General features: G+C 34.0%; 1 protein-coding gene across 1 annotated transcript; it reads left to right on the forward strand.

The window, feature by feature from the left end:
• The first annotated feature begins 1323 nt into the window (after positions 1-1323).
• Positions 1324-13220, forward strand: LOC138312060 (uncharacterized). The gene is made up of 5 exons (XM_069253133.1): positions 1324-1539; positions 9797-9890; positions 10244-10480; positions 10957-11064; positions 11206-13220. Exons 2-5 carry the CDS (start codon positions 9830-9832, stop codon positions 13218-13220), a joined length of 2421 nt encoding a protein of 806 aa, XP_069109234.1. The 5' UTR covers positions 1324-1539; positions 9797-9829.
• The last annotated feature ends 23 nt before the right edge of the window (positions 13221-13243 follow it).

Here is a 13243-nt window from a genome sequence, read left to right on the forward strand (position 1 = left end):
CGGGTCGGAGAGACCACAGAGAGGAAGTTGTTCTCTCTCGGCACCGAACTGGACACACATATTTTACACATTCCTATCTATTGATGTGATTCTCCACTAACAATTGAACATATGTTAGTGCATTGTATTGATTTTAAACACATACGAGATAAGTATTACGATGTCTCTGACATGTACACATTGATCCATGTCGTGAGACATAATCGTATTTTTTCAACTATCTCAAAGAGATCGGTATTTTTAGCAAAATTTGAACGTTTTCTCATCTTATCATTATATCAACGTAACACTCATTGTCTCATCAACATTGTGCATGAGTTTTCTCATGTGTTTTAGCCAAAACTATTTTATCCTATGCAACTATTTTTATTAAATCAACATTAACAATTTGTGTTTTAGGTTTTACTTGCCTTTTTCTTATCCTGATCTTTTAGATAGATTCCTTGTTTATATCCTAATACTAATACTTGCCCTGTAGTTTGGCCCTAAATGACCTCAGTTGTCGATGGGCCGTAAAACTCAAACAAACAAAATTCAGAAATAATCGAGCTTGAGTGTAACCTATAAGATAACGATGTAGCTAGACATAACCGGTCTGATTGTATGACATGATTCTTTATGTACGAGCTGTAACATGTCCTCTAACACAATATACACTGTTTATAAAACTAAAAGCACGGTTAAAGCAGAAATAAGTCTCTTTCAGCATAACATTATTTGTCATTTGTATATCGGTAAAAGTAGATGCTCATCATAAATCTATACATCAAATCTAGGTTATAATTCAGGAATGTTTGATAATATTAGTATGTAAAGTACCTTTACCTAAGGTTAAAAAAACCCAGAAAATTGACTTGAACATTATGTTGATGGTTTATCAAATATTAACAGTGACTTATCATAATATTAGATCATGATTTACTATTCTCGGAATTTGTCGAGGCCATATATAATTACACACTTACTGATGTAGTGCCATTCCTTACTGGTGGATACCGTGATTTGTACACGAAACATCGGGCACATTCTAATGACATTTCCCTGATTATAATATAGCTTAAATAACAATACTTTTAATTACATGTGTACTTATTAGTTATTTGATTTATACTTTAAATACCAGATGAGGCTTTATATATCAATATCTTAACAAAGTTGAAATGTTAGAATGTCTACAATTCCCATACCATGTAAGTGTATACGGATCAATGTTTCATACGTAAATTGAGGTGAGTGAGCTCATGAAGATAATTTTACCCAAGTAGATATAGCCCCATTTAGTATCTGACACTTGTTTAGTTTTCTCGGAATTTCCAGATTAAACTCGTCGATGCATCATATGAGCACATCATAGTGATAAACAAACTACAACACTAGTATCTGATACAAGGACTGGTATACAAAGAACATTTCCCAACATATCTAAAGAACATGAAGGACAAAGACCGCAAACTGCTGAAACTGCTGAACATGTCACTATGGTTAAATACCAAATAAGACAATGAAGTGGAGGACTACTATCATGTAAGTGTATGAGAGGTATGTATTTGTACTTTATTGTTGTCGACAGGGTGTAAAGTATAACAGGTTAACAATTTTCGCAAGAGCTTTCAGTACCTGATTTTACTATAGGGCTTACAACTTCCACGGAATATACTTCGGAATAAAAACCTAAGTGATGTAACAATTAAAGTTTAATCTTTCTGTCCGACCACAATAACATATATTAACATAGTCTTGGTCAACATACCAATGCGTTGGAATTTTAGAAAGTAAAATGATCTATAGTTATGAACATTAAACATTATAAAATGGTCTATATTTATGAACATTGAACATTATAAAATGGTCTATATTTATGAACATTAAACATTATAAAATGGTCTATATTTATGAACATTGAACATTATAAAATGGTCTATATTTATGAACATTAAACATTATAAAATGTCTATATTTATGAACATTAAACATTATAAAATGGTCTATATTTATGAACATTAAATATTATAAAATGTTCTATAGTTATGAACATTGAACATTAAAAAATGTTCTATAGTTATGAACATTGAACATTATAAAATGGTCTATATTTATGAACATTAAACATTGAACATTATAAAATGGTCTATATTTATGAACATTAAACATTAAACATTATAAAATGGTCTATATTTATGAATTATATCCTAATTTATTTTTGTTATATGTGCCATAACTAGATATAAATTTTGACATGCTATTTTAATCGGAAATTTACTGAAAACCATAAGTTTGATGAATAAGGCTGTGATAATCATCCAAAAGGACTTATAAATATGTTTACTTTTACATGTAAACATTAGTAACAACACAGAATTTAAGCACTGTGAAAGTTCTGGTTTTAGACCTTATGTAGGTTTAGATGAAAATATAACAGCGGAAGTCATTTCACAATTACTAATAAGACAGAAATCTGGAATGAAATTGTATACCACAATTTGGCCTCTTGTATTGACCTTAGGTGACATTTCGCTGCACTGTAGCTGTAAAAAGAATGCATTTTGGCAATACTACCAACATTCAACTGAGCTTTATATACAAAAATCAAAACCTGTGTACTGGAAGTATTGTAAATTTCAAAATAATAGTAACATTTGGTGTGGAATAACATATAGAAATGTCTTTTTGATTTGTTTGTATGAGAAGATCTATATAGGCAATGTCTGCTTTCTGATATCAATGACTTCCCTTTGGTCAATAAGATTTGTTTTCTAATAAAAAATCGTAAGTAAGAAAATTACGGCACATATGACTTTAAACAGTTATATATCATCTACGCAAATAAATCACAAATATTCCAGTCCACACTATCAGAATCACATAGAATCTAACAATCAGGCCACACATATGTATAATGTGTCACCGCTTGACATTTTTTTTTTTTTTTTTGCAGATATTTTTTTTCTTCTGGAAATTCATTCGAAATCCCCGAACCCATTAAGACCACGGTCCCCTAAAACAACAACCTCTCACTTCACACATACACGACACTACGTACATATACAAGGGATGTCCTCAAATGACTATGAAAAAATATGGAAAATAGGATATAATTTTAAAAAGGAAAAATATCACTATGACTGTTAATAGGACGTAAATATATTAAACCAAAACAAACCCAAAACACATACCATGCACTTTACACACGCAGCACACTACATATATGGAAAGCCATTCTTAAATAATATAATTAATTAAAACAAACCCAAAACACATACCGTGCACTTTACACACACAGCACACTACATATATGGAAGGCCATTCTTAAATAATATAATTAACCAAACCAAACCCAAAACACATACCGTGCACTTTACACACACAGCACACTACATATATGGAAAGCCATTCTTAAATAATATAATTAACCAAACCCAAAACACATACCATGCACTTTACACACGCAGCACACTACATATATGGAAGGCCATTCTTAAATAATATAATTAACCAAACCAAACCCAAAACACATACCGTGCACTTTACACACACAGCACACTACATATATGGAAAGCCATTCTTAAATAATATAATTAACCAAACCAAACCCAAAACACATACCGTGCACTTTACACACACAGCACACTACATATATGGAAAGCCATTCTTAAATAATATAATTAACCAAACCAAACCCAAAACACAAACCATGCACTTTACACACACAGCACACTACATATATGGAAAGCCATTCTTAAATAATATAATTAACCAAAACAAACCCAAAACACATACCGTGCACTTTACACACGCAGCACACTACAAATATGGAAAATATGATATAATTTTATAAAGGAAAACAATCACACACAGTCACAAAAGAAAGATTGATATTGCTTTAGTCTCACCACGAGTTTACGCTGCGCAAACAAAATAATACTAAAAATAGCCCTGTATCCCATTTCCAGAAAATGGGGTAATTAATTTTAAAAGGCTCTGAACACCACAAAAAAATTCCGATCTGAATATTTCAGGGATGCATTCGTTGAATGGATGATGATTTTATTCGGTCTGTGCTCATTAGGAAATCGTGACCTGGGGATGTAGCGTGTACTTTTCCGACTAACGATTTTTACACGAATCCTCGTAATTCAACTTTCGATATGAAATAAAATTCAATTAAACATATTCAGATCGGATGATGTTTTAGGTTTTTAATATTTTTTTTTGCGCGTCGTAAACCTGTGGTCTCACTACAAAAAAATGTCATGTAAATATACCAACATTTCAATTTGGACACTTAAAAGGAATTGAAAATCATTCATAAAAATACGAACAAGTAAAAAGGCATGTGAAAAAATATTAAAACTCCTGAAAGAAGTTAAAGTTATATGTGAAGTATTTTTCATTCTCACAAATCAAGATAAGCTTTTAATATGTTATTTATTACCAAAAGTTACCAACATTTTGAGAGTTATAGTATTTTCAATGCTTACGCTTTAATTTTACGAATATACATATAAGAGCTGAAAATGATTTTGGCAGTACTGCCAAAAATCATTATATTAACATCTGTAGTGAGGTGAAATGAGTTCATACCGTCAGAACATGAAGCCAAATCGTGATCTACAATTTCATTTAACATTTTTATAGCGTGATTAGTCATTGTAAAGTGATTTCTGCAGGTAACTTTCCATATAAACATACATAAGGTATAAAAACAACAGTTTTAAAAGGGCATAATTTCTGTGTTTCAACTAACGTTTATCACACATCTGAAGTCATTTGATTGATATTCACAGCTTATTCATCAAATTTATGGTTTTCAATAGATTAGTGAAGAAAAAATAACATGTCAAAATCTTCGCCAAGTTACGGCACATATAACTTTACTAGCTAATTGAGATTTCCTTCTGTAATCTGTTTGGTGAAAAGTACTTTACTACGTGCAAAGCACATATTATTCCTATTATTCGTATTTTTTTTATTTTACTCTCCTTGCAACTTTAATATTTTTATTATATGCTAAAAGATATTTAAGATATAGAAAACAATAGAAAATAACCGAATCTAGATTTTCCAAAGTATAGTTAGGAATAAAACACAATTATAAGTAATACATGTATGAAGCCATGCATTATCAGACACGTGTATATTCCAATGCAGGAATTATGTATATGAATGACATTCAGACATGTGATTGGAATACAATTATTTCATTATTTTATACTTTAACATACTTTTTATGTACCTCATAGCGTTTTCCTTTAACTACCTCTGAATTTGAAAACATTTTAGTGATTATCTGCATTTATACCGAAATAAACACAACATATATATCAGGTAATCACTAGATGACCTTGTAATTGCTCTGGTGTACAGAGAAAACTATATATAGAAGTGTTTTGCAGTAATTGGTGTCTTCCAGTCTAGCCAACTTTTGAGATTATAGGTGAGAAACAGGTAGGGTAAAAAGTTGGCCAGGGTGGAATAGGTGTGTTTTACTATCAATACACTGAGAGCACAGGTAAACCTCAGGAAACATATCCTAGTAGAGACAATTTGATACACTTTTTATGGTATATGGAGAAACTGAAAGATATTCATTAGATGTCGATATTTGGTTAAGAATTATACAATTTTGGTTTATGTTGGTTTGTAATAAAATAAATTATCAAACCGTACCTGTATGTAGCATGGTTCATGTTGATAAAAATATTATTATATCAGAAAAGTTGTGTACAACATATTAACTATTTAAAGAACGAAGTTAAACAAAAACCGCTTAGACGCTCCCAGAATTGTTCACCGACAATCAAAAATTCTGTATATTTAGATGAGATGAGTGACCGTACACACATGTACATCTGACGTAACTAAGGGATTCCCCGAACATTCCTGAGGAAAACCCCCCGGTTGTAGCTCCGACCAGCGATTCATTTTGTAGTTTATTACCGTTACAATGCTCGAACACATCTTTTGTTTTGATGTCAAATAAATATTTAATTGGATCTTACAAAAACTCTTTATTGTTATTTTGAAATCCGTCAACTTGTGACGCAAAATCTTATCGAAGCGTGAACTAGAAGTAGTCCGAACCTATACTGCGTTAGTATTCATACGTCATTGCGATTACGCTAATTTGAACGCAACTCCCATCCGTTGACTATATAGGGGCATATGTAAATATATCCTTTGGAGTCTTTGTGTTCAACAACCTTATCCATTGTTTTTCTTGTAAAAGCCGGTATTCTTTCATATTCTTAGACAATGTCTTCAAAATCGCAATCTTCTCATCAGTTCGTTTGTGGTTCCAGAAATGCCGGTTTATTGGTTTAATATCCGCACATCCCGTAAATGCTCAGTGAACCTTTCCTTCACCGATGTTTCGGTTTCACCAACATACACAGTTACATTGCACTTATTACAAATCAAAACATATACAACATCCTGTGTGGAACATTTTGCTAATGATACTGACTTATATTCGTATGAACGGCTTGTGTCATACACAACATTCTTCTCCATTTGATCGCATATGGCACAATCACAACCAGCGTCTACATATATCTCACCTTTGGTTTTACTATGACACAAATTGCTGTCCCTACGGTATGCCAGTAACGGCGGTTGATCAAATACAATCCTCATTTGTGCAGACCGAATTTTTCCAGCTCTTTTGGGCTACCTAACCATATCACAAATCCATCATCAATGAAGCGTTTGTAGAATTCTAATTCTGGTTGGTTCTCATACTTCATAAGCTGTTCATCCCATTTACGCATATCTAAACATGCAAAGTTCCTGCTCAATCTAGATCCAATAGCTATTCCTTTAGTTTGTTGATAGTTTTTATCACCCAAACTAAAATTGTTATTGGCCAATACCGTCCGTATCATCTCCATAGCATGATCTGTTGGTATAGGAGATTTCAGAAAAGATGGCGTGACGTCACAGAAAGTTTACATCCGGGTCCTCAAAGGTACAAACACAGTATGGCGACTAATAAAAACAATAACAGATACGTACATCCCTGCTACACAATCGATACGTTGACAAAAGTATACACTTCCATACTTGCAAATTCTGATTTTAGAATGTTTTCTGATTGTTTCAGAGGTTACAGACATTTATATTTTTATATTTACAATTGTTCATTGCTAAATATATCTGTAAGATTTAGTGTTGAAGCCAGCTTGCGAAGCGGTGCCGGGCCGTCACAAGTACCCGTTGTTTGTTCACACGTAGAAATCCATGTAGTGAAAAAAGTTATGAATAGAGAATTGATTTCAATGTATTTTGTTTCTATTCACAACACTATTTAATATAAATATAACGAATGTGAACCACCTGGCCAGACCACGGCCGCTCGTGCATGGCTTCGCTGGTAGATCACCTCAGGCCACAGCCCATTGTTGGGAAATTAATAATATTAATACGTAATTACCAACACATATCACAATAAGTACTTGTAAAAATATATATATTTCGTTATTTTCCATGTATATCTTGTTTTAAAGAAATGGTATAAGCTACTGTGTTACACGTAAATGCAGATCTATATGTACGTGCACGTACAGTATGGCTGCCGATATCTCGAAAAAATAAAATGGTGAAATCGTTCAATTTCATGCTGTAGAGTGTTTTTGTTTTTTTTTTTTTTTTTTTAGTCACTTTTATTCCATGGGCTGCTATGTGAAGTCCCACATTGAAGTGATGTTACTTTTAAATAATTTGAATACATGTTAGATAGACTACAATATAGCTAGATCGTAGTACTGTAAATGCCGACCAGGACACATTGCGCATGGCTTCGAGAATCCTAAATTACTCGAAGTTTTGTTTTGAAATATGATAAAAAGTAACTATAAACTGACTCATTTGTATGTCATTAACAAAATTCCAAAATTTCTGACGAAAAAGTTATCCAGAATACGTAATTTTGTGACTCTGAAAAATGACGAAATTCTGAATCTCGGCAGTACCAGAAACATATATACATATATATATATATACATATGTATATATGTTTCTGGCAGTACTGAACGTAATGGCTGCCGTGCGCTTGGGGTAAATTTTAGTTTGGTCATAATCACACATCGTAAGGTGTTTACCAAGTAAGACTTAGAAAACAGTAATCGCTTATTAAAATGTCAGTATGATATTTCGGGAAACTTGGAATTAAATTGATAATTTCAAGCTGATATTTTTAATATTCTGTCAATGTTTATACGTACATGTGTAGGTCTAATGGCGACCTTGTTTTTTTCTCGTGGCGGTCGAAAATGGAGTATAAACAGAGTGAAATATATGAAATACCAGATGTTTTATATCTATATATTATTGTTAAATATTATTATTTACACTTTTAAAAATTCAAAATAACGCAATAGTTCTCGGATTGCCGTACTATTTATTACAATAAAATGTAAACAAACATCCCAAGCGGCTGTGTTCCCACCATGTTTATGTGTACAGATATACGGAGTTGTACCTTTGAGCGCCCGGATGTACCTTTGTGTGACGTCATCGCCATCTTTTCTGAAATCTCCTATTATCGCATCAGTTCTTGAATTGAGCGCCTCTTCACATGCATCGAGTCCTTCTTCTCTGGGAATGAATGGGTATAACTTACATACATCAAAGCAAAATAGTATTGCTAGATCTGGTAAAAGTGTTTCAACTCTTGCCAACTTATTTATGAAATCAGTTGTATCCCAAATATAACGTTTTAACGAATTCTTCAAGTTCATGTTCCATCACCTGTGCTATCCTCTCTGTTGGTGTTCCTATCCCACTGACTATAGATCTATACGGTTTACCTGCTTTATGTAACTTTGGATTCCCTTTGAGACTTCCCGGATTTACATGCTTCGGAATGAGATACTGATGCATATCTTTGGTTATCACCCCATCCCTGCTCATTTTATTCACCAACTTTTTAACTGACTTAAATGCATGCTGGGTCGGGTTTGTACTCTGTTCTATATAACTGTCACTACCATCCATATCATCTTGCAAATCTGTATATATTCAGTCTTGTCAACTACAACAATCCCAGAACCTTTGTCTGCTGGTCTTGATAATGGAATGACTGTTGTTCATCAGGAGAAATGTTCAACTTATCTTTCTTCTTCAAATTGTTAACAATACCATTCTTTACAAGCTCTATGTATAGATCAAGCCACGCGTCTCTACCTTTATTTGGAGTAAAGTTATCTTCACTACAAACATAAACTACACTCCGTATGTGGTTCTGTTACATTTTCACGGTCATAGAAAAACTCTTTTAACCGCATTCTCCTCTCCCAACATCCTAAATCTGCTAAAAGTTTCAGCTTGTCTATCCTAACCCTGTCCGGGACAAACTTAAGCCCTCTAGCGAGGAGAGATTTCTTACCATCTGATAGTGAATAACTAGAAAGATTAGTTACTAGTTAAAAAAATGAAGTATATAATAAAAAAAAATTAAGAAAACTTTACATCTAGAAATTAACAAGAAATTATAAAAAATAAAATAACTGAATGAACAACAAACAGCATTTTAGAGCCTAGTGGGATATTCTGGACGTTTAATTTTGATAACCTTGACTTTATTACGGGTTTCGTATCCTCGGTAGAAATTGTCGTCACACTCACGTGTGAAATCTGTTCAAAACTGTAGAAAGATATTTGAAGCAATAGTACGACCAAACTGGGACAAAGGATTATGTTGTTTTTTGTGTGTGCATGTGTACTATTTAAATGGAATTAGGCACGTCACCAACCGATTTATTCAACTATTGAATTACATTATATTCTACTTTTGTTTCAGGTCTAGCGCTTCAACTAGGAAAAACGATTCAAAATGCCGTCAGAAAGTGATTTCGAAGAATTGCTCCAAAATATAAGCAACGAATTAACAGACAGTAAGTGGCTCTCTTAATACAGTAATACAAAATACCGCTTATCTAACCTATTTACTGTAAACCTGCATACTTTAGCGGTTACCTTATTTTAGTGATTTTTGCGCCAATCGTATTTTCGGTATACCTTTTATATAATTATTACATCGATTGTGCGAATTCATCACTGCGCTAACCTGTTCCAGATCGCGTTTTCTCTAAAATTTGATAGCGCCAAAATGATTAATTACAATACCCCGAAAAGCATTGCTGGCTTGCTGTATCCGGTCTCTAAATCTCTTTACCTGTTATGAATATCACATTTACGCAATGCTGTCGATATTTCAATATTCATTGATGTGCTCTTTTACACGCAGAAAAACGTGATGAACTGAAATTTCTTGGAAGAAGCTTTTTTGACAACCTTGAGGAGATGGAGGGTTTAGAGAGATGTGCTACGGGCAAGGACGTGCTGGATTTCTTCGTTAGGAAAGAAATCGTCAGCAAACACAACGTTTCGAAATTACAGTCTAGTTTTGAAAATATCGGTGGCTGTAATAGAATTCGAGAAATGCTGAATCTATATACAGAAAAAATGAAAAATATTCATTCAGGTAGGTGTTAATTAATTGATTAAATACATGTAATAACAATCAAGCCGTTTGTTGAGGATTTTGGAACAAAACAAGTATTATGTATGCTTTCCTGCGATCAATATTGATGAAATATATATTTTTTGCATTCTATTTTTATGTAAGTAAATAAAATTCATGTTTAATAGGTCGACTAAGGTCGACATTTACACACAACCTTAGCAGATTGAAAAGTTCATGTCAATGAATAAGTATACATTTATATCGCTGGTATCGCAGGTGACAGACCTAACGCTTGTATCTCCAAAACGTCTGGTTATATTATCACAGTTTAAGTTTAGATCTCTTTACCTTATGCGTGAATGTTTGTTTATATTCGCAATGTATTTCATGATGATGTTTTTTTTTTATTTCAGCGCATGAGGATATATATACGTTATATTTTGGTATCAATGTTCTCTTCTTCTTGAAGGCCAATTGTTTTCTGTTTGTTTCAGCCAAGGAGAGATCCATGTGGCAAGAACTAGTTCCCAATTTTGTTGAGACACTGACATGCAAGAACGTGAAAGAACGTGTAGAGAAAGAACATTTGGCGATACTCAGGGGTATGTTAAATTGGCTTACCAGATCTGATATTTATATATCTTATCATACCTTACTCTGATAAAATAGTCAACAAATATGTAAGTAAAAGTGTTTTCCGGTCGTCTTTAACTTATCCTTATACATTACACTATTTCTTGCAGGACCACCCGCTGCAGGAAAATCCCAAACATGTTGTTGGTATGCAAGCGACTTTCGACAACACGCTAAACACATAGCATACAAGCTTCTGTGTAAAAGTAAAGACGACCTATTAACGAGCTTTAGAGGCTTTTTGGAATTTTCGAAGATGAAATTTGAACAAGAGAATGAAGGAAAAAGTGAATATGTCATACACATGGCGGAAGTTGCTATATCTTTAATAAAAACTGGCGAAAAGGATGGCAAAGTATATCTGCTCATCTTTGACGATGTTACTGAAGAGACATGCGGGGTAGTGGAGCAAATCATTCACTCATTTCATCAAATTCACAAAGCAAGAAATCTCAGAATGTTATGCTCTACCAACTACTCTAAGTTTTACGAACAGTGTACTCAAAATGAAAATGTTTTTGAGGATGTTGAGGGAGTTGAGGAATCAGAGGCTTTAAAGTTTTTCAAGGAACCAATCAAACAGAAAAATTCCGAAAAAGACATTCAGGCCTTGGCAAAAACAATGGGATATCTACCCTACGGATTGGTTCTTGCGAACTCGTATATGTACACGACTGGCATGTCGGTAAAGATGTACATAGACAAACTCACGGACAAAGAGTTTCTTAAACAAGTAGAGAAAATAATGAGAGGTACCTCACAAGAATATGACAAAGGGCTAGTATCTGCTCAGATGCTCACAATCGAAGGAGTGGAAAAGACATCGTCAGTACATATGAAGATGCTATTACAGTTCATACCTTTCCTGCACCACCACGAAATTCCTATCCGACTTCTGAAAAAACTACTTCCAGACAGCATGGACGACAGAGATAAAGACACTGTCGTTTTCGAGCTGATAGCGAACATTCGAAAGTATTGTCTAAGCGGTGAAATTCAATTTGAGCACCAGACGCAAGCTATTTCCATACATGCTGTGACAGCATTGGTATTAGATTTGAGATTATCCAGAGAAGAGAAAGAGTCGACCATCAGGGACTTGCTCTGTTTCTTTTGCGAAAATATCAGCATTGATTGCCGGCTTCATCTAACTCTGCTCAGCAACTTAGAACTGCAGCCTCACGCTACCAAAGTTGTTCTGTGTGCTACTAAATTGAAATTAGACAAAAAGAAAGCATGCATGTTTCTAATGTGTACTCTTCATGCCGCCATTGGGGTAACTTTTCGAGTGAGTGGAGTGGAAAGCTTGCTAGCAGACGAACATTTAAACGAAGCAAAGAAACTTGGGTTTCAGCTAATCAAAACTGATCCCGAGACGCTTATGATAACGACAGAAGAAATGGAAGCATTAGACGGTATGGAATACATTGAGGATGACAGAAAATGTTTTCTTGTCATCTATTCGAGACAAAACAAATATGCTGGAACTGATGAAAGGGACAGCGAGATGGAGAAGCATCGACAAAACGCAAAAATGAAAGATTTGCAAACTAAAAAGATGTTCCAAGATCTAGTAAATGTAGCGAAAGACTTCCCTGAAGACTTGATACCAGACATCGTTATACACACAGAACGAACTGTTCATGATTTAGATCATTTGGAAAAAGTTGCTGAGTTTTCTGGAGACAAGAAACATGTTGATGAACGTAAAAGAGGCCGACTCAGCAATGAATTGTACAGAAAACTGCTTGACAAACAACAAGCGATGCCTCGAGATAAGCTAGGGGAAGTAACTGTTGTGGAAATGATGGTAACAATACTGTACAACAGTGGCAGAGCCCATTACTACCAAAGTAAATCACATCACCAGTTATCACTTGTTAGCTGGAATGAACTTCGTCTGGCATACCTGCTCGGGAAATTATTGCGGGAGCGATATCCAGAATTCCCATCCGTGCAGAGTCTGATCACGAGACGAAATGGTATCTTGTACCATTGTTTGGTCAGTAGGAAACATGTCAATGAATCAGGAAAAGAGAAAGATGATATCCTACACACGATCATTTCCAAATACGAAGATATGCTGAATGAAAAAGACTCGAATTACTATGAACGGCATCATTAAAGTTAGCGAACACCAACGTCTGC

Source organism: Argopecten irradians, unplaced genomic scaffold (genome assembly GCF_041381155.1).
Source record: "Argopecten irradians isolate NY unplaced genomic scaffold, Ai_NY scaffold_0195, whole genome shotgun sequence".
Lineage (NCBI taxonomy): Eukaryota > Metazoa > Mollusca > Bivalvia > Pectinida > Pectinidae > Argopecten > Argopecten irradians.

Bases quoted from the DNA above. Each gene is read 5' to 3' on its own strand.
- LOC138312060 (XM_069253133.1), top strand. From the start codon at position 9,830: ATGCCGTCAGAAAGTGATTTCGAAGAATTGCTCCAAAATATAAGCAAC. The intron at 9,891-10,243 runs GTAAGTGGCTCT...TTTTACACGCAG, and splicing joins AAGCAACGAATTAACAGACA to AAAAACGTGATGAACTGAAA. The intron at 11,065-11,205 runs GTATGTTAAATT...TATTTCTTGCAG, and splicing joins ACATTTGGCGATACTCAGGG to GACCACCCGCTGCAGGAAAA.